The following is a 22,681-nucleotide window of genomic DNA, read 5'->3' as shown; positions in this document are numbered from 1 at the left end:
CTATTTGGAAATTAATCTACGATTTCTAAATAATCCACTGTTCAAAGAAATCACCAAAGAAGTTAGGAAACATTTTGAACTGAACGAAAACAAAAACAAAATATCAAAATCTATGAGATGCAGTGTTTAGAAAGAAATTTATCTCTGTTAAACATCTATATTGCAAAAGAAGAAAGGTCTCCTACCTTAAGAAACTAGAAAAACCAACTAAATCCAAATCAATCAAAGAAAAGGAAGTAATAAAAATTAGTGCAGAAACCAATGAAATGCAAAGGGGCGGGGGGGGGGGGGAGGAAGAATCCATGAAGCCAAAAGTTATTTCTTTAAAAAAAAAAATTTCAAGGTTAAAACAGGGGCATGGAATAGAGGAATAAAGAGTAAAGAGATATACAAATTACCAAAGTCAAAAAAGTAACGCAGAGACATCACTTCCAATCCTACAGAAATTTAAAGGATTATAAGAGAATACCATAAACAACTTTATGTCAATAAATCAGACAACTCAGACAAAATGTTCAAATTCCTGGAAAAACACAAATTACCAAAACCAACTGAAAAAGAAATAAAACTCAGAATAAACCCCTAACAAGAAACAGAATTAGGTAACAAAAATCTTTACACAAAGAGTGTCATTACGATGTATGAATAATCAGGCTGGACCAGATGCTGAGAAACCTCAATCCAGTCCCAGCCACAGGGAAAACTTTTTACAGGATTTGAAGCAGATCGTTTAATATTCTCTCTGTGCCAACATTTTCTCACCTAACATGAAAAAGACGTCAAGCATTCTACAAGGATGATTCTAACCAATTAAGAATTCCCTAAGGGGGTATGTGACTTAGGGCAAAACCAGATAAACAATCCTGTTAATTTCCAAAAAAGCATTTCCAAGTCAATCATCAAGGGCATTTTACAAACTCCTTAACAGCATATAAAGAACTGTGTGAAGAATAAAGTTAAATGTATCTCAGGATAGATAAGCATTTATGATGGGGTACATGAAAACTGGTATTTGGCACTGTTATATGGAGTCTAGATGAGGACAAAACAAATTTCAAGTTTTCATTTGACAAGGTGATCTTCTTAAAAGTCAAACTGGTAAGAAATTTTGGGACTATCTTGGCACACTATTAACAGTTACAGAGGCACAGCAAGTGTGTACTACATTTAGATTTTAAGACTCCAAATTAGACTCTCAGGATGATAGGTTCTGGAGTACACAGAATCTAAAGATCACCACTGTTTCCTAAAAACCACACATCCCAGTACGTTAAGGTAATTAATGAGGCCTACAGAAAGCAGCTTATCATCAAAAAGAATATGGGCTAAAAAGCCAAAAAATAAAATAGGTTTCAAAAAAATAAGTCATCCTATCCTTGTACAGAAGCAGAAGCAGCCTCTAGGGCAGCCCCCAATAATCCCTGCCTCCTGGTATTCATTCCCTCATGTAATCCCTCATTGTGACTGTAGGCTAGACTTGGGGTTTTGCTCCTATCAAGTGTATGGCAAAGATGATGGTGTGTCACTTCAAAGGTTAGTTACAAATACAGTGTGTGCTTCCATCTTGGGCCTCCTCCCTTCCTCTGCCAAATGCCATGTTTCCAGCTGTACTATATAGACACGTCAGGCAAAGAACTGAGGCTCTCAGACTAACAACCTACAAGAAATAGAATTCTCCTCCAGTTGAACCTTCAGATGAAACTGAAGCTCTCTCCAGCCAACAATTTAACTGCAATCTCATGAAAGACCTTGAGCCAGAGGCACTCAGTTAAGCAATGCCCAGATTCCTGGTCCACAGAAAACTAGGAGATAAAATACATTTGCTACTTTAGGCTGCTAAATTTTTACACAGTACAACTTACGTAGGGGTTGCCTAGCATTGAAGAGACAGGAAAAAAGGAGGTGATGGCCAAAGAGTCTGAGTTTCTCTTGGGGATAACCGAACTGTTCTAAAATTGCTTGTAATGACTGTTGCACAACTCTGAACATACTAAAAACCTTGAATTGTATACTTTAAGTGGGTGAATTGTATGATGTATGAATTCTACCTCTGTAAAGCTGTTACCAAAAAAAACAAACAACAACAACAAAAAAAACAACTACCACACCTTGTATATGAAATTACTCTTGAAATCTTAAAAGAACTTTTCATTACTTTGGAAGAACTAAGAGTGAAAAAGTTCTTAGCAAAAATAAACTGATCAAGACAATGAAGGTGACTTCAGGTAAAGACAGACTTCAAAGATTAGACAAAAATAAGCGAATGAAAACAGAAAAACTGGAAAACTATCTACATTTGCAGGTGATATAACTAGGGACTGAAAAAAAAAAAGGACACCCAGAAAAAACTGAAGAGTATAAATGGAAAAATTACTATACAATAAGAAAACTTTGAAAAAGTACCAGGACTACAAAATTGCCAACCATCAATAACTGTCATATACCAAAAAATAAAAATAAAAAAATAAAATATAAAAAGTTAAGATATAATTGCAAAGACCTCATTTACAATCTTAACCAAAGAAAGAATCTAGGCAAACCTATAAAAGAAAAGTTAAAACTTTCCTGCAAGACTTAAAAACAGACCTGGAAGATGTCTTACATACAAAAACATTATCATGTTATGAGTTCTTCCTAACTTACAAAGGTCCCGATAAAAATAGCAAGTTGTTTTTTCCTGGAGCTACAGAAGTTAAAAACGGAGTTCATAAATACAAAAGAATAACGAAGAAAACTTGGGAGAGGGCAATATGTGAGGAACAGAAATGGAAACTGTCCTACTAGATTTAAAAACTAGAAGGAAACTGTCCTTCTAGATTTAAAAGCCTCTAGAAATTAAATGATGTAATACCAATGCATGAACAGGCCAAAAGAATAAAATCCAGAAAAAGACCCAAGAATATACTGAAATCTAATAAATGATAAAACTGTAATCTCAAATTAGTATAAGATGGAAAGATGGGTATTTTAATTAATAATTGGGACAAGTGGATAGCCATTTAGAAAAAGAAATTAGATCCATACTTCATATTATACTTCTAAATAAAGCTCCAAATAGATGGATCAGAGACTGAAATGTAAAATGAAACAAGAAAGTACTAGAAAAAAACAGAGGTGAATACCTTCATAACCTGGGAGTGAGGGAAAAAACTTTCCAGCTATTACTCCAATTTAAAAGAAATAAAAGAGACTGATTTTACACCACCCAAGTTTTTCCAAGTCTGCATATGGCAAAAACCATAGACAAAATCAAAAATTTTTTTATTTTCAAAGAAATTCTGTTTTCCCACTCAAGTGTTTTATCCTGAATTCTACAACTGACTCCAGGCTAAGAACCTCCACTCCCTGGGAACTTGGATACCAGCATCAAGCCTCAAGAACCTCTGTTAGAACCCAATCTAAGTAGTAAGTTCACATCCAATCCACATCCAATTCTTCCTCAATTTTGTGGGGAATCCAATCCCAAGCCTCCCCTCCTTCATATCAGTCCCCTCCATCTTTATCCTCACCTCTAGCCAGAACAATCATTCACTAAGCACCCACAATATGTCAAGTATTATTCTAAACACTAAACACATAGTAACTCATTTACACCTTACAGTAACCTTCTGAGGTTAAGTATAATATTTCCAATTCAAAAATAGGGAAAACAAGCCCAGAATACACCACTTAGACTACACTCTTGCTAATTTCCTAAATGTGTTTTCTATTTTTCTTCTACTACATTCACCTAGCAAAACTCCAACTCCAGATCAATCCAACTGTCCACTTTCTCCTTTTCTGTGCTTCTGAACTGCTAGTGGGGAAAAAAAAATCTTGCAATCTCAGTACAACTTAAACTGTCAGTGATACCTGGCAAATCCTGTGTCTCCCTCAAAACTCTTCCCACTCCCTGTAGCAGCTATTTCAAAACTCCATTCTCCTCAAATCTCTGAACTTGGCTCATTTTCAGCAGATGACTCCATAGAAGTAAACGCCATCTGACAGGAATGGCCTCAACTTCTAACAATGAACCAAACCTATAAACTCAAATTCCTCCCTACTCATTCTTTTGTCTGGTAACAGAAAAACTGCCTAAGGCTCACCCTTCTACCAATGCTCTCGCATCTTAAGAAGTACCTTTCCTCACAATTCCCATCCTTCTAAAGCATCTTAAACCTCTTACATATATACTAGTACTTCCTATTGACATTCAAACATCCTCAAGTTTCTCATCCTCTGAGAAACAGAGAGAGAGGAACCAGCACTGCCCTATATCCTGCCCACTCACCACGAACTCCTTGAAAGTACAACAGACTCTTCAACACTGGTTTGAACTGCACACGTCCATTGATCCACAGATTTTTTTCAATATGCATAGTACTACAAATGTATTTCCTCTTCCTCAGGATTTTAATAACATTTTCTTTTCTGTAACTTATTTTAAGAATACAGCACAAAATATATATACAAATATGTGCTAACTGACTTCATGTTATCGGGAAGGCTTCCAATAAACAGTAGTAGGCTACTGGTAGTTAAGTTCTGGGGAAGTCCAAAGCTTCCTTAGCTTTTGTGGTACCCCTAACCCCCACACTGTTCAAGAGTCAACTGTTTGGTCAAAAAATAACTCGCCACCACTTCCTTTTCACTTTCGAACCCATGCAATCTGATACAGTTCTCAACAAGCCTTGCCTTAACTAACTGTCCCACAACCTCTGCCACTGCTGACCTTTGCTCCTCCTCCCCTGGCTTCCATAACACCACTCTGTTACTGAGCAGCTCCTGTTCAGGCTTTTACAGATTACTCTTGTTTCACCTACTCCTGAAGCGTAATACTCCGTGGTCTTGTCTTACTTATACGCTTTTTTTTTTTTTTAAAGATTTTTTTTAGGGGCACTGGGTGGCTCAGTCAGTTAAGCGTCCAACTTTGGCTCAGGTCACGATCTCGCAGTTTGTGAGTTCGAGCCCCACATCAGGTTCTGTGCTGACGGCTCAGAGCCTGGAGCCTGCTTTGGATTCTGTGTCTCCCTCTCTCTCTGCCATCCAAGACAGATTTGTTTAATGGGTAATCTAGGTATGCTTCACTTCAGCTCCATGAAAATGAAAGATACAGTAGTCCCCTCACCCCTTACCCACAGTCTGTTACCCATGCTCAATCACCATCCAGAAGTAGATAACCCTTCTGACTTTATTGTCAGAAGGTTAATAGTAGCCTAATGCTACGTACAATGCCCCGAATTCATTTACCTCACTTCATCTCATCATGTAGGCATATTATCATCTCAAATCATCACAAGAAGAAAGGTGGGTACAGTACAGTAAGATATTTTGAGAAAGAGAAAGACCACATTCACATTACTTTTATTACAGGATATTGTTATAACTGTCCTATCTTGCTATTAGTTGTTAATCTCTTACGGTGCCTAATTTATAAATAAAACTTTATCATAAATATGATGACCAGGAAAAAACATGATATATACAGGGTTCGGTTCTATCTTGGGTTTCAGGCATCCCCTGTGGGTCTTGGAACATTACCCCTGTGAATAAGGGAGCACTACTGTACTCATTTTTCTTTCCACACCTGCCACTGATCACTTCAATACAGAAAGCACAAAACTAAGTGTGAGGAGAAACTGACTTCCTCACAAACAAATAAATCTTTTCAAGGATCCATGGCAAAATGTATGTTTATTTGATCAGTGAAGTTTTAAAGTGTATTTAACAGCATCTTATTAACAAAACCTAACTCTAATCCCAGTCTTAATTCTTCTCTAGAAAGCATGAGGGGTTTACTTAATAAACACAACACAAAAATATTTCAATTTGCAAAGCTCTCTTCACATAATCATCTCATCTCATAATAACCCAGTAAAATACTATCATTCTGCATTTGAAAAATCTGAAGTTTAGAGAAGAAATAAGACTACATTCACACTCCAGAAGCAGCAGTCGTATCTAATGCCACAGTGCTGTGACTGTAAATATAGTGTTTCACCACTACATCACACTATCAGTATTCTGAGGACATTCTGAAAACTACAGATAATAATGAAAGCATGTAAGTTTTCTACCACATCACCATAACATTTATCTATTCGATGCAGGTGTGTGCATGATTTTCTAGCAGAAAATCCCATTTGGGAGGCAGAGACACAAAGCTGCATAAAGTAAAACATAATTTTGTAATTCTTAAAATAAGAAAATATCATTTTAATTCAATAAATAGCTATTGAGTGCCAAGACATTGCTAAGCAGAGATTAAAGAAAACCAAGATAGAAGGCACACAATGAAAATAAAATTATAATTCAAATCATAATGCTAATATGAATAAAATGGCAACCATTCATTCCTTCATTCCAAAAACATGCTGCTATGAACTGAATTGTGTACCCCCAAAATTCATATTTTGAAGCCCTAACCCCCATGTGAATCTATTGGGAGACGGGGTCTCTGAGAGATAATTAGGTTTAGATAAAGTTACAAGTGTAGGGCCCTCATCAGAAGGGACACCACACATTTTGCTGTGTTTCTCGGCCATGTGAGGACACAGAGGAATCTCTCCAGAACCCAACCATGTAGGTACCCTAACTTCAAAATTCCTGCCTCCAGAACTGTGAGAAAACTTCTGTTTAAACCAATTCTTTTGATTATTTTTATTACAACAGCCCCAGCAGGCTAACACATATGCATAAACCCCTAGAACACACTAGACACTGTGGTAGGTGCTAGATACCCAATAAGCAAAAGGGATGTGAGAGCAACTAACACTGCCTAGGGGGCTAGAATAAGATGAAAGAGCCTCAGCTAGGCATCAAAACATGAGTAAGAATTGGCTGCTAGGTGAAGAAAAGGAAGAGCCTGTATGGGAGAACCTGCTAATACAAACATGAAAGCCTAACAAAATAATAATGTGATTTCCAGGCCATTAGAAAAATAAAGGAAGGTCCCTAACATACACACCTATTAATTATGGTACATCAAATAATATGTTCTATCATGCAGTCGCTGAAAATAATGGGACACTGTATTTCTCGCTGTGCCACTTGAATTTTTTTTACATGAGTAAATGCATATTTACTAACATGGGAAAGTGGTCACTACATATCATTAAGAGAAAAACGGTTACAAAGCAGTACTGGAAGGAGATCTCATTTTTCTAACTGAAAACTAAACATGTGCAAATTCATTTAAAATAAGACTAGAACAATAATACACGGTGTTACCACCCAATTTTCATCACTTGCCTTTTTGTTCAAGCCATTTTCCACCCAGAACTTTTTTGTTGTTGTTAGTGAAGTATATCACTCCCCAAAACCCTTCAATGGTTTCCCAAATGCACTCAGGAGAATATACAAAATCCTTAAACTGCCTTGTAAAGCCCTGTATTGTGTGTTCATCATCTCAGGCCTTTCTCCCCATCACCCCACTCCTGCCTGAACCATTTTTCAGTTCTTTAAGCCAAGCCAAGCTGTCTCACCTCAGGGCCTTGGAGTACACTCAACTAATCTATCTTCACTGTCTGCGGCTCCTACTCATTGAGTGTCAGCCTAAATATCATTTCCTTGGAAAGTTCTTCCCTTTACCCTCCCCCTATACCCACTCTCTCACAGCATACTCTAATTTTTCTTCATAATATGATCACAATGTGTAATTATACACATATATGCAAATTTATGTTGTTCTGTCTTCCCTAGTATAGTGTCTAGGATACAGTAGGCACTCCATAAATGTTTTTCAAAGGAATAAAAGCTGAATTGTGGATTTCATTTTCTACATCTTTCTCCACAAGGAGCATAGACTTGTAAAGGAAAATAACTAAGACACTGTTACCACTCTAATAGTTCATTAAACTCAAACCAACCATGTTCTCTCCTCTAAGCTTTAATGGTAATTAAATCCTATTAATTCTTCTATAAGAATTATCTTTCTGATCAAGACTGTTCCCTCTGCATCCAAGATGCAGGCACAAAATTTCACAAATTCTAGTAACTTCAATCCTACTACCAACTTTCCTGCCTCCATCCTCTCCATCTACAAATTATTTATTCACTTAAAGGAACCACCTTTCTAAAAATCCAGTTTACAGTATTATTGCTATCTTTAAAACCTCCAACTGCCTCCAATATCATTTCCAACTTATATTTAAAGATCCTAAGGTAGTAATGACTTTTCATTTCCCTGTTCCACACAAACTCCCCCCCCCCCCCCCGTAACTTAGTTCTCATTATATACAACAGATTTTCTTCTTTAGCTATGGTAAAATAATGTCAATCTTAGAAAGAGGACTTCCTCATATAGTTATTTTCACATATACCCTGTCACAATATATCCTGTCTAGAATGTCAATTTCCTGTCAAGTGACATGCCACATCTCATTCAATATTCTGCTCAAAACTTACCTCCCTAAAGTGTTTCCTGCCCTTTCCAACGTCCTTCTTTGGGCACACTCCTCAACCACACATCTTCTCTGCCTTCCTCACAGCACTCAGCACTCCTACCTGCTCTACCAGTGACAACAGAATCACTTTTCCCTTCCTCACTGAAATCTGGACAACACCCCACAGGAGGAACTCCTCCCTTCAAAGGAATTCTCTAACCAGCTACTAAGATGATAACACATTTTCCCCTATAGGAATAGGAAAAGACTGCCATTGTTCCACAGACCAGGCAAGACCATCAGCCAAAATGTGATCTAAGAAATCTGAAGGTGAGAGAAGAATCACTTCATACACCAAGCAATGAAAGAAATCACAAAGAAACACAAACCCTAGACCTTCAATTCAATACCAATTCTACTGAAGATAAATAGTTTCTAATAACCAAGTTTACAATCAGCACACATCTACAAAGGTATGGGGAAAATAAAGCCATGATGACAAAGCTTAAATGGTCATGTGCAGTTACAGAAGAGATGGACAGACGGAGGAGAAGAAGATCTAAGAGCTGAGGGAGCACAAGCATCAAAGAGGCAAAGAGACTATACTGGAGTGGGAGAAGGGGTTAACCTTAAGCAGAAACCCCTTCCCCTGTAACAGAAAGGAAGGAGTTTAGATAAAGGCAGATAGAGGAAGACAGGTAAAGGAAGCCTCTATAGACCCACAGCAAGGAAAAAGTAAAACAAGAAACTTGAAGGGAGTGATGAAGATTTTAAACAGTCACTGAGGAAAACCAATCCAAGAGAGAACAGGTGAGGAGGTGAACTAAGGCAGTGGCCTTAAAAATGGTCAGAAGACGGGGCGCCTGGGTGGCGCAGTCGGTTAAGCGTCCAACTTCAGCCAGGTCACGATCTTGCGGTCCGTGAGTTCGAGCCCCGCGTCAGGCTCTGGGCTGATGGCTCAGAGCCTGGAGCCTGTTTCCGATTCTGTGTCTCCCTCTCTCTCTGCCCCTCCCCCGTTCATGCTCTGTCTCTCTCTGTCCCAAAAATAAATAAACGTTGAAAAAAAAAATTAAAAAAAAAAAAAAAAAAAAGGTCAGAAGACAAATTCAAAGAATTCTGAGAATGCAGACTGAGTTCCCTACTGGGCATGGACTGTGAAAGAGAGAAGACTGGGAAGTCTAACCTAAGCAACTGTGTGGCTGCAAGGGAATGGACTCTGACATGGAGTGCAGGAACAATCTTAGGGGAGAGATACAACTCCAAATCACCCTTTCCAATCCAGACACCTCTCCTGAACATCAAACCCAAATTTGCAACCTCCTACTGAAGCATTAAGGGATAAATATATAAGGTTAGGTATAAATAACTGGTTACTGGCTCTCCTTCTGAATCTCCTAAACACACTCACAACCCGGAACAAATCAGCAGACAGCTTCAACAAAGACAACGAAGTCAACAGACTTTAGTGTGAGACTTCTGAGCTCTTTTCAAGGGCTCTAACCTTTTAGGCAGATAGGATAGTTTTTACTATCCAATTTCATTTTCAAAAACTTACAGCTTGAACAAAGTTGGGGGATTCACACTTCCCTGATTTCAAAACGTATTACAAAGCTACAGTAATCAAAACAATGTGGTACTGGCATAAAAAAATACAGACCAATGAAACAAAAGCCCAGAAATAAATACTTGCATGTATATGGTCACACGATTTTCGACAAGCGTGCCAAGATCATTCAATGAAGAACAATCTTGACAGCAAAGGGTGCTGACAAAACTGAATATCCATATGCAAAAAGAATGAAGTTGGACCCCTACATTATACCATACATTAAAAACTAACTCAAAACGATCAAAGACCAAAACATAAAAAAACTATAAAACTCACAGGGAAAAAACATAGCAGAAAATCCTAAAAACATTAAATTTTGAAATAACTTCTTGAATATGACACCAAAAGCATAGGCAACAGCAACAAAAAGATAAAGCAGACAATCAAAAGTAAAAACTTTTGTGGATCAAAGGACACTGTCAACATAGTAAAAAGGCAACCCACAGGATAGTAGAAAATATGTGCAAATCATAGATTTAATAAGGGATTAATATCCTGAAAATATAGACAACTTCTAACACTCAACAACAAAACCTTATTGGAAAAAAAAAAAAAAAAACAGGGCAAGTATTTAAATAGGTATTTCTCCAAAGAAAATACACAAATGTCTAATCAGCACAAAAAAAGATGTTCAACATCACTAATCATTAGAGAAGTGCAAATCAAAACCACAATGAGATACCACTAAACACCTGTTACAGTGGCTATCATCCAAACAAACAAACAAACAAACAAACAAACAAGTGTTGGCCAGGACACAGAAACTGCAATCCTTGTGCACTGCTGGGAATGTAAAATGGTCCGGCCACTGTGGAAGACAATATGGTAGCTCCTCCAAACATTTAACATAGAATTACCATGTTTTCTAGCAATTTCATTCCAAGTATGTATCCAAAATAATAAAAGCAGGGACTCAAACAGATATTTGCATAACAATGTTCAAAGCAGACGTATTCACAACGGCTAAAAAGTAGAAACCAAAATGTTCAACAGATGAGTGGATAACAAAACGCAGTATACACACATAATGTAATATTATTCAGCCTTGAAAAGGAATGAAATTTAGGATACATGCTATGACATGAATGAACCCTGAAAATATGCTAAGAAAAACAGACTAACAGGGCAAATGCATGATTCCACTTGTATAAGGTACCGAGGATAGTCAAATTCATGGATATAGAAAGCAGAATATAGACCTTCCTCAACCTACAATGGAGGTACATCCCAATACACCCCACTGTTAATCTGAGAATATAATTTAAGGTGAAAATGCAGTTAATACACCTAATTCACTGAACATCACAGCTTAGCCCAGCCTACCTTAAACATGCTCAGAACACTTACATTAGCCTATAATTAAGCAAAATCATCTTAACACAAATCCCACTTTATAATAAAGTACTCAGTATCTCATGTAATTTACTGAAAACTGTACTGAAAAACAGAACGGTTGTGGGTTCAGAACAGTTCTGTTATCAGTTGTTCATCCCTGTGATCACATGACAGCTGGCGGCTGCTGCCCCCTTAAGCCCTGCCCGGAGTAAGGGGAGAGTATCACAGGGCACATTGTTAGCCTAGGAAACAATCCAAAGTCAATTCAAAGTACAGTTTCTACTATCTATATATCCCTTTCACACCACCATAAAATCAAAAAATTGCACGTTAGACCACTGTAAGTTGGAGATCATCTGTAGTGGTTACCAGAGGCTAAGGGAAGGGAGAAAGGAAGAGTTAGTGTTTAATCGGTATACTTTGTTTGGAATGATGAAAAAGTTCTACAGATGGTTAGTGATGATGGCTACAACATTCACAACAATCTGAATGTCCTTAATGCCACTGATTTGTACACTTTAAAATGGCTGAAATCGTAAATTTTATGTTACGAATATTTTACCACAAGAAAAAAAAATTAAGAATAAAGAACCTACAGCTTTCCTTTTACTCTTTGAGGCCTACCAGTCACAATTAAGACTATGGAGACTATCTTAATGTTTCTAGTCCAGCAGTCAGGACCCTGCCCAGATCATAAAAGATCCTCAATTATTTGAGAACGGGAGATGATGGATGGGCAGATTAAAGTTCACATTTATAGGCAATAATTTCTAAACACTGCAAATATTTTAAGAAAATTACAATGTATATTAAAACAATTTTCTAACTTAAAATTTTATAGATGCATGGGGCGGGACTGGCTGAGATGCCATCTTAAAAGATTATTTGTGACAATCAAATGAAAGTTAACCCCAAAACCAATTTCCAGTCAGCTTCAACCGACTCTGTGGACAGAATCCCCTGGGAGATTCTGTTATAAGCCCCAGCTCCCCCTCCTCTCCTAGAATGGAATGCCGACTCCTCTGTAAGGGGAATAATGCCCAGCTCAACTCCCCTCTGCTCCTGACCCTCCTGGCCAGCCTCAACCTATCTGCTACTTCCTCTGAATGAAAAATGTATGGTATCCACTATCCAAGTGGCACTTAGGATAGTGCTAATTTACACCGTTATTTGAATTCTCCCATGTCCTGCCTCTCCACCACTAGACTATATAAACTTGTGAAGACTAGGACTTTCCTTGCTACTTTTATTCCTAGGCTCATTTATTTATTTTTAAACGTTTATTTATTTTTGAGACAGAGAGAGACAGAGCATGAACGGGGGAGGGTCAGAGAGAGAGGGAGACACAGAATCTGAAACAGGCTCCGGGCTCCGAGCCGTCAGCACAGAGCCCGATGCGGGGCTCGAACTCACGGACCGCGAGATCGTAACCCGAGCCGAAGTCGGCTGCTTAACCAACTGAGCCACCCAGGCGCCGCCCCCTAGGCTCATTTAACAAAAAGACTTGCACAAAGTACAATTTCGTAATTTAGTGCAACTTTGGAAATTGGCGTTCCCACCTTTCCCCACTCTCAAACCCCACAGGGCTCTGGCTTGGCAGCCAAAGAACCTATAGTGAGGAAAAAGCAAACAGTACATTAAGACAGGAAGAAAATAGGAAAAAAATTTTCAATGAAATAAGATAAAAAAAAAGAAAGGATTGTGTGCCAATGCCTTCTCCGGAGGACCTAGCCCTAACACCCTAAGAGAAGATCCTGGCCTTGAACTCAGGTAGAAAGGACCCCCTGCCTCCTAAAGGGGGGAGGGTATCAAAAACAGGGGGTAGGACTATGGAAAGTGGGAAGAAATGGTGACCACTGGGGTTAGAAGAGGAATGTTCTACTAAACCCAGTAGATAAAGTATAAGAGGGCCAAGAAACAAAAATTGTGAAAATATTAAATACTTATCAGTACCACTATAAACTGTAACTCACTTCTCGAGGCTAGGCCATTACTCATTTGTTCAGCACTTTGCAGTTTTCAAAGACCCTGCATATATGCCAGTTCACTGGAGCCCTACAATCTAGAGATTATGGGACAGCCCACAAATGTAGGCCCATTTTGCCCAGGGAAAAACTGAGGTTCTAAGAATTCAAATCATTTATCCTAGTTTTTCTAACTACTCAAAGGCAAGGCTGGGAGTCTAGAGCATGGCACAGTCTTTCAGCTGCTGATCCAAGGAATCCCCAGTATGTCCATACTACACTTAACATGTACTACCACTGAAGTCCGCAATCTCTTTTATTGAAATCATTTGCACATGTCTTCTACACAGACTGGATGCTTCTTGAGGGTAAGAAATTTTTCTTTGAAACCCAACCACGAAGGAAAGAGATGGACATACAGAACGTGTTCAATAATTGGATTGAACTAAACATATGGACACTAAACCAGATTCCATTTTAGATAATATAGATCCAAAAAATTAAATGTGACAAGCTTGGGGCGCCTGGGTGGCGCAGTCGGTTAAGCGTCCGACTTCAGCCAGGTCACGATCTCGCGGTCCGTGAGTTCGAGCCCCGCGTCGGGCTCTGGGCTGATGGCTCGGAGCCTGGAGCCTGTTTCCGATTCTGTGTCTCCCTCTCTCTCTGCCCCTCCCCCGTTCATGCTCTGTCTCTCTCTGTCCCAAAGATAAATAAACGTTGAAAAAAAAAAAAAATTTTAAAAAAAAATAAATAAATAAATGTGACAAGCTCAATTCAGTGCATGAATTGAAAGTTCAGTTTTTTTTAAAGTTCAATTCTATATGTTATTTTGAGCTTATTTTGTTAACATAGCATAAAACTTTAACAGTAGTGTTTAAAAAAACAAAATTGAGGGGCGCCTGGGTGGCTCAGTCGGTTAAGCGGCCGACTTCGGCTCAGGTCATGATCTCGCAGTCCGTGAGTTCGAGCCCCGCGTCAGGCTCTGTGCTGACAGCTCAGAGCCTGGAGCCTGTTTCATATTCTGTGTCTCCCTCTCTCTGACCCTCCCCCGTTCATGCTCTGTCTCTCTGTCTCAAAAATAAATAAACGTTAAAAAAAAACAAAAATTTTTTTAAAAAATTGAAAATAAAACCAGAGTAAAAATAACCATCAGCAATTTATATGCAGTCCTTTAATTTCCAGCCCTTCCCAGACAATACTGGGAGAACACAAAACTTTACCTACACATCATCAACCAACAAGAATAACTTTGATCTTAAAATTTTACTCACAACCTCTTACAGTTTGGTATGAACTAGAAGCCAAAATCTATTACAATAAAAATTCCAGGGGCGCCTGGGTGGCTCAGTCGGTTGGATGCCTGACTTCGGCTCAGGTCATGATCTTGGCAGTTTGCAAGTTCGAGCCCTGCATTGGGCTCTGTGCTGACAGTTTCGAAGCCTGGAGCCTGCTTCGGATTCTGTGTCTCCCTCTCTCTCTCTCTGCCCTCCCCTGCTCACGCTCTGTCTCTCTCTCAAAAATATATAAATGTTAAAAAAAAAATTTTTTTAATTCCAATCAGAGAAAAAGGTTTCTAAACCTCAGTAAAGGGCACAAATTTAGTATTTTCAATATTGACTCATTTCAGTGTTTCTCAACTTTTTTTCATTATTGCTCCCTAAAGAAGCTTTTTCAGACTTATTTTTCCCTAACTACCCTCGCCCCATTAAATTTAATAAAATGGGGGCGCCTGGGTGGCTCTGTCAGTTAAGCATCTGACTCTTGATTTCAGCTCAGGTCATGATCTCACAGCTCGTGAGATCGAGCCCCAAGTCAGGCTCTGCACTGACAGCAAGGAGCCTGCTTGGGATTTTCACTCTCTCTCTCTCCCCTCCCCCCCCCCGCCCCCTCCTGCTTTTGAGCCTCTCTCTCAAATACTAAAAAAAAAAAAAAAAAAAAAAAAAAATCTAAGATGGATACACCACCTGTTTACAGGACAGATGTACATTTATGCTTATACAGCTTATACATAAAAAGAGTAAGGACTTTTCACCACCAAGCCCAGAAACAATTTTCACTCCCTTAGAGAGGACATTACCCTCATCAAAAAAACATGATTTATTTAATAAATACTTAAGTGGTAGTATATGCCAGGCAAGATATTCACTATCAAAAAATTCTAGAGGGGAGCCTGGGTGGCTCAGTCCATGAAGCATCTGACTCATTATGTCGGCTCAGGTCATGATCTCACGGTAGCTTCACCCAGGTGCCTGAAAGCAGACTATTTTCTATATGTTCCCATAATACCTAAAACCTCAATATTTGCTAGACTGCATTATAATACTGTACATGCTACTGAAACAGGTAGCAATCTTTCAAGCTTTGATTAGAGAAACCTAAAGCCACAGATATCAATTTCAAAATGAAACCAGATGGCCCACTTTGGCACTTGTCACTATGCTTATTAAATGGAAGAAACACAGGACAAGCACAATCTTTGTGTTGCTTTAAAAGGAGACTCACATGAAAACAGAATGACCTAAAGAAAGACTACAGCAACTTGGAATGATACCATTTACTCTGATTAACAGCAGAAAAATTATGCTGATAGAAAGTAGGGAAAGTTTGCTTGGACACAGAGGAGTGTTGGGCCAAAAATGTAACATGACATAACAGGAAAAGCATGATTTAGGTTTTTGAGACTCACACATAAGCTGACACTATAACAGTTTACTTCTTTAAATATCAAATATGTCAAACTTTGATCAAAATGATTTCAAAGTATAATTCTAAAACATAATCTCAAATGATCCACACAGGGACAGTCAGATGGTTAAAATTAAGATATATCAAATTATTAGTATGGCTTGTAATATCAGTGAATATATTGGCCACACTGTGAAAGAAGCCCAAAGCACTGAAAATGATTTCAGTATAAACTCTTGTTTAAAAGGTAAAAATGGTTCGATGAACTCCAAAAACTAATTTTTGAGATCCTATGTGTCTTTCACTGTGTACCTACTCTTAAATACACCTGAAAAAAATGAAGATTCAATCTTTTGAAAATATGAAAATATTATTAGTAAAGGAATCACAAAATTCCAAAGCTCAGAAGCCTTTAGTATACACTAAGTTACTAAAATCTTAGCACATGGCAGCCAAGCCCCCCTTAACAAGGACTTTCATGAAAAGATCTTTAAAATTACAAAATTGAAAGCACCTGGCTGGCTCAATGGGTAGAGCAGGTAACTCTTGATCTTGGGGATGTGAGTTCAAGCCCCACGCTGAGGGTAGAGTTTACTTTTAAAAACAAACAAACAAAAACAAACAGGGGAGTCTGAGTGGCCCAGTTGGTTAAGTGTCAGACTCCTGATTTCAGCTCAGGTCATGATCTCACAGTTCATGGGATTGAGCCCCATGTTGGGCCCTGTGCTGAGCATGAAGCCTGCTTGCAATTCTCTCTCTCCCTCTCAAAATAAATAAATAAACTTAAAAAAAAAAAAAATACCACTAGGGGAAAAGTGTCTTAAAAACCAGGAGAGAAAAGACAGTACCAATGGGTTAGGGAGAAAGAAGCTCAAAGAACCACGTCAGAAAACATTCTGATCCAAGCGCTGGCACTAACCTTGACAGGTCTCCAAAATACCACAGCCTGTTTCACTCTCAAGATCCAAAGCCCTGGAAGAAAATACCTGACTGGATAAGGCAGTGTGACTGCATCACAAAAGGGGAGGGTAAATGCTTCAACAGGGCCTCCAGGGGCTACACACATTGGGGGAACCCCAATAAAAGGATGGGGGGGGGACAGATAGACAGGATTCAGCATGGTGGAGAGTAAAACAATAAACGTCCAAAACAGCCCAATCAGAACCATGGAAGAGAATTATTTCTCTCTCCATTTTAAAGGAGAATTTTGAGGCCCAAGGGCTTAAATAATATATGTAAAACAAAAGATATGTCTCAGAGAAGAACTACAATACCTCTTTCCACTTCTATTCCACAGACACACTCTAAATTACACCTGGCCATTTAAAATAGTTACATCCAACCTCAAAGCACTAAGATCTGCCACAAACAAAAATATTTAAAAGTATCTGACAAGGGGCACCTGGGTGACTCAGTCAGTTAAGTGTCCGACTTCAGCTCAGGTCATGATCTCATGGTTTGTGAGTTCAAGCCCCACATCAGGCTCTGTGTGGACAGACAACTCAGAGCCTGGAGCAGCTTCAGATTATGTCTCCCTCTCTCTCTACCCCTCCCCAGTTCACACTCTCTCTCTCAAAAATAAATAAACATTAAAAAAAAATTTTTTTTTTAAAAAGGTATCTGACAATAGGGGTTCCTGGGTGGCTCAGTCGGTTAAGCATCCAACTCTTGATTTTGGCTCAGGTCATGATTTCGTGGTTCCTGGGATCAAGTCCTAAGGGCTCTGTGCCGACAGCATGGAGCCTGCTTGGGATTCTCTCTCCCTCCCTCTGTCGTGCTCTCTCTTCCTCTCTCTCAAAATAAAGAAACTTAAAAAAGTATCTGACAACAAAACAAACAACAAAAACACTCATAAACACAGAGAACAAAATGGTGGTTGCCAGGGGGCAGACGATAGAGGGATGGGTGAAATAGGGGGAAGAGACTTAGAATTACAAGCTTCCAGTTATAAAATAAGTCAAGGGAATAGAAAATACAGGATAAGAATTAGTCAAAAATATGGTAATAACTTTGTATGTTGACAGATGGTGACCATACTTACCAAAGTGAGTATTTTGAAATGTTCAGAATTGTCAAATCACTGTTACACCTGAAACTAATACAACTATACTTGAATTAAAATTTTTTAATAAATATAAGTAAATAAATACAATGATGTCCTGAGAGAAGAAATAAAATGCAAAAAAATAAACGATACCAAGTATTTGAGGTAATTGAGACGTTCTGAAAACTGACTCTTGGAAACATCAGTGGAAAAAACAAATAGTCGGGGAAAGGAAAGTATCTGGCTCATTTACTGCCCTTCCCCCTCACAGGAGAAGATTATAGAAAATCTTGCGAATTTGGAAGCTGAGTTCAAGTTTAAACCTATCTGCCATTCTTACTGCGATCTCTGAAGATTTATTTCAATAAATAAATCACTGATGCTCCATCCAGACTGAGCACCGCAATCCCCAGAGGGCCCAAGCAGCTTCATGGAAGAGCCACAAAGGAAAATCATTGGTAAAAAGTGTAAAACGCATACCTAAATTTAAAAAAAGGAAAAAAAATCCCTCACAATGACTTTAGAGTCACTCCTGATAGGTAAACCAAGGCCAGACCATCTGCTTATTGGCAAGCTGAGCCTTCTGTTCAATAAAGGGAGGACTCCTAGGAGGAACACTAGATACAGGATGTAAGTCAATGTAACTGTTTAAATACTGTAAATTACAAATGTGTTAGAAGTTGAAAATTCAAAGAAAATGAACAAATGACAACCTCATACAATACAGATAAATGTCACAATGCAAAACAAAAGCTGCAAACGGAAGTACAAAAATGGACAAAATTATTCTATGCTGAATTCCAAAGTCAAGCTAGTTGCTACCCTTAAGGACTAAGCAATTACTGGAAAGGCATCAAGTGGGGCTTCTGGAGAGTGGTCATGTTGTTTCTTGATCTGGGTGCTGGTTTAACAGCTATGTTCAGTTTGTGAAAATTTACCACACTTCAGCACACTTTCCTGTATACTTCTTATTGAACAAAAATATTTTTAAAAAGCCATAATGTCTGTTTTAAAAGCCTAAGTAAGGCTAATTTCACCATCTTACAATTTCTTTACATTTTTTCTCAATTATTTGGAATTCAAATACAATAGTTCACACACGTGCATATATAATGTTATCTATCGTTAAGGACCTTAAAATGTAGGTTTTCATATCTCACAAGTACCCAAACGTAACAAAGATGGATACTAAGCTAAAGCAGTAAATTTATTAAGCTATATATTATGCCTAAAGCTTGAAACTTGTTAATATCAAAATCTAGTATTAACAAGCATAAATGCCTAGGCTCTAGGTAAGAGTAATTCCTGCCCCCACTTTAAAGACTGATACAAGTTGAAGACATGAGGGGAAAATCTCCCAAACTTATGAATGGAGGAGGTGACAGGTCCATTATTAGTACTGTAAAGATGTAAAAGAGAAGTTATATAGATTAATCCCTAAAACCTATATCTAAAGCAATGCCAAATCCCAAACCCACTCACCTCTACTTCAACTCCCTGGGCTTGCCTGCAAAAGGGGAAAATAAAAAAATTTCTCTAGGTGATTGTTGAAATCAGCAAGAAATGCTCAAAATTAGCTGAGTCTGGACCTTAGCCATGACATGGCAAGGTACAGTGACTCCTGACATAAGCACAACATATGGTTTCAATTACCTGCCACCAAAGAAATTTAAATTGTCTACATTTTTTAAGTACCATTAAGCTTCAACAAATTCTTTAAATTATCTTCATGACAACCAAGCACCAAAAAAAAGCCAATCAATGTGCTTTAGCTTAAACTTTTTCAGTAACACATACTTTGGGGGAAAAAGGTACTTTTTCACCATAAGCTCTCACTTGGGAGTGACTCAAATCCAAAAGCTAGTTTTGGTTTTAGTTGGGGTTTTGGTTTTTGGTTTTTTTAAGTTTTAGTTTTATGCACAGGACATAGCCATACAGAAAACTATCACAAACGACATAAACCAGAATGTTCACTCAGGAATATGGAGGACTTGTTTCCTTCTTTTTTTTTTTTTTTTTTTTTTGTATTTTCTAAAACGTTACTTTAGTTCTAAAGGAAAAAGACAAAGAAAAATGTTTGCTACCAAAATTCTAAATTGTGCAGCCTAAAAAGGCAAGTTGAATACTTTCTAAAATCACATTTCTAGAACACTGTGCATCTACAGACCATCCCCAACTTAACAATTTTTCAACTTTATGACTGCACAAAAATACTTCGAATTTTGATCTTTTCCTGGGCTAACAATATGCATACACATACGATTTGCTAGGCACAGCCACATGACAAGGTGTAAACACCTGATGCACTTAAAACCATTGTTTTTCACTCCCAGTACAGCATCCAACAAATTACACGAGATATTCAACACATTATAAAAATGCTTTGTGACAGGTGAGTCTGCTCAACTATAGGCTAACGTAAGTGTCCTGAGCACAATGAAGGTAGGCTAGGCGACGATGTTTGGTAGGTCAGGTGTATTAAATGCATTTTCAATATTCAATTTACGATGAGGTTATCAGAACATAACCCCATCATAAATTGAGGAAGACCTGTAGCTTGTTCTCCCAAAGAACAAAAAAGAATTTCACATCAGTCTGTTTCCATTATAACTCAGTAATTAATAAACATACTGAGTCCCTTTCACACCCAGGGGAACCTTTTTTCAAGTGATCCTTATTAAAACCTAAAAATGGGAAACCAAGATATAGCAAATATTCTAGACATCTCTATAGAAATAAACTTTAATTCATTAAAAAACTAAATATTAGGAGGTCACAATCCATATAAAACTCTGGTATACAAAATATAAAATACCTGGTAAGTTTCAGTGAACTAAGACCAAACTGTTTTATAAGGATTTTTTGCCCACCTTTGTGACTAGGGAACACTTTATTAAAAATCAAAACAAAACTTGGATATTTCTGTATCTGACTCTCAAAATGTGCTGTTTGTAGTTTCCACGCTGAGATCAAACAAGCTTCTGAAACCACCTCACCATACGTGATTTATAGAATATCCATTCATCTGGCTGACCGGCTGGTCTCCAAAAATGGTTTTTTTTGTAGATAAATGGATATGTGATGAAGCAAATCTAGGAAAATGTTAATGATAGAACCTAGGAGGGGAGTATACAGGAGGTGAAAATAATCTTTCAAAATCACAACACACAAATATATCCACAGCAACTTTAACCCACCTAAGGCCTTGAATCACAAACCTAACCTTCCAGCACACCACGAAAAAGCCCTTCCTTAAGATAGCAAGACTTTCTTGCAGACTAGTCAACTGATAAAATATAAAAATGATACTAAAAGTAATCTCTTACCCAAAGCAAGGTTACCTAGGAAGTCATTTTCCAGGAGGTGTCATGAGAATTTTGTTGGACTTTTAACTTTATTGGATGTAAAACAACTTTTGCCTCCATTACCATTTCACCGAAATTTTTCAAAATTCCAAACAGTACACCTTAAGTTTTGTTTTGTTTTTTAATCTCCCAAAAAGCAGATCCGTGGAGCCCTCCCAGGTCCTAAAACCTGCAAAACCCATGAGAGTTCGGGGCGCTGGTGGTTCCAGGTGTTTCACTCTAACGTGCAGTCTCCAGGTGGGGCTGTACCCTGGGGTCTACACGGGTTAAAAAGGCGGAAAAAGGGAGGAAGACATACAGACCGCCAAGGAGTCAAAACCAAAGGAGTGACTGTGTAAGGAGGAAGGGAAAATCCAAGCAATCTGTGCGGGGAAGATCTGGAAGCACCGGGCCAGCTGGGCGCTCAGCTCAGGAACTCGGAGGGCAGACGCGCGGAGCCGGAGGCCGGGCTCCCCCTGTGCCCGGGCCCCGCGCCGGCCGCCAGCCTCCGGCCGCCCCCGCCCTGCCCGCCGCGCCCGCACCTCTCGGTCCTTGAGGCCCAGCAGGAGCACCTCCTCCATCAGGGTCAGCCGCGTTTCCTTGGAGTCGCCCTTGTCGTCGTCGTCCTGCTCGTCGCGGCGGCTCTGCGCGTCGTCCTCGCCGCTGCCGCCGCCGCCGCCCGCCACCCGCTCCTTGTCGGCGGCGTTGCGGGAGGCCTCCGTGCGCCGCTGCACCAGGCCGGAGCTGCGCTGGGTCAGCGAGGTCATGGCTCCCGCCGAAACGCCGTGCTGGGCCGAGAGGGACGCGGGACCTACCGGGTCTCCCTCCTCCTTCCCCCGCGGCCCCCGACCCGGGCTTCCGTGTTAAATCCCGGCGCTGGGGCGACGTCCGTCGACAGCTGTGCCGGGGGCAGTCATGGGGAGACGGGCCGGGGAGAAACGGGCGGGCCGGGCGTCGGCGGACCTAGAGAGGGGCTCTTCCTTCCGGCGTCCGCAGGCCACAAGGCAGCCCGAGATCCTAGGTGGAGGCGGAGGTGGTGGCGGCGGCGGCGGCGGCGGCTGCGCCTTCCCAATATGGCGGCGCCGACTGACGTCACCGGAGGATGTGGCACAGCCGGCGCAGGGCGGGCCCGGAGGGCGCCGGAAGCGTCGGGCAGGGACCGGGCGGCGGGGGACGAGGGCGGGGATCCGCCCACGATGACCCCCTGCTGGGCCCTCGGGTCTCCGCTGGCTCTCGCCCTCTGCTAGGCGTCCCTTGGCCGCCGGGCCCGCCATCCCCCTCCTCCGGAGACCCGTGACGTGTCCTCCCTCCGTCCGCCTCCCCCTTCGCCCCTGGGG

General features: G+C 39.8%; 1 protein-coding gene across 1 annotated transcript in view; it reads right to left on the bottom strand.

Annotated features, from left to right (window-relative positions):
• GOLPH3 (golgi phosphoprotein 3) overlaps positions 1–22,203 on the bottom strand; it is a 49,686-nt gene extending 27,483 nt beyond the window's left edge. Inside the window, exon 1 of the mRNA XM_030331926.1 lies at positions 21,887–22,203. Within this exon, the coding sequence (XP_030187786.1) occupies positions 21,887–22,111 (225 nt within the window). The 5' untranslated portion in view covers positions 22,112–22,203. The remainder of the gene's footprint in view (positions 1–21,886) is intronic.
• Positions 22,204–22,681: the final 478 nt, after the last annotated feature.

Source organism: Lynx canadensis, chromosome A1 (assembly GCF_007474595.2).
Source record: "Lynx canadensis isolate LIC74 chromosome A1, mLynCan4.pri.v2, whole genome shotgun sequence".
Taxonomy (NCBI): Eukaryota; Metazoa; Chordata; class Mammalia; order Carnivora; family Felidae; genus Lynx; species Lynx canadensis.
The sequence above is the reverse complement of the archived record's forward strand: the minus strand, read 5'-3'. Positions and strand labels throughout refer to the sequence as shown.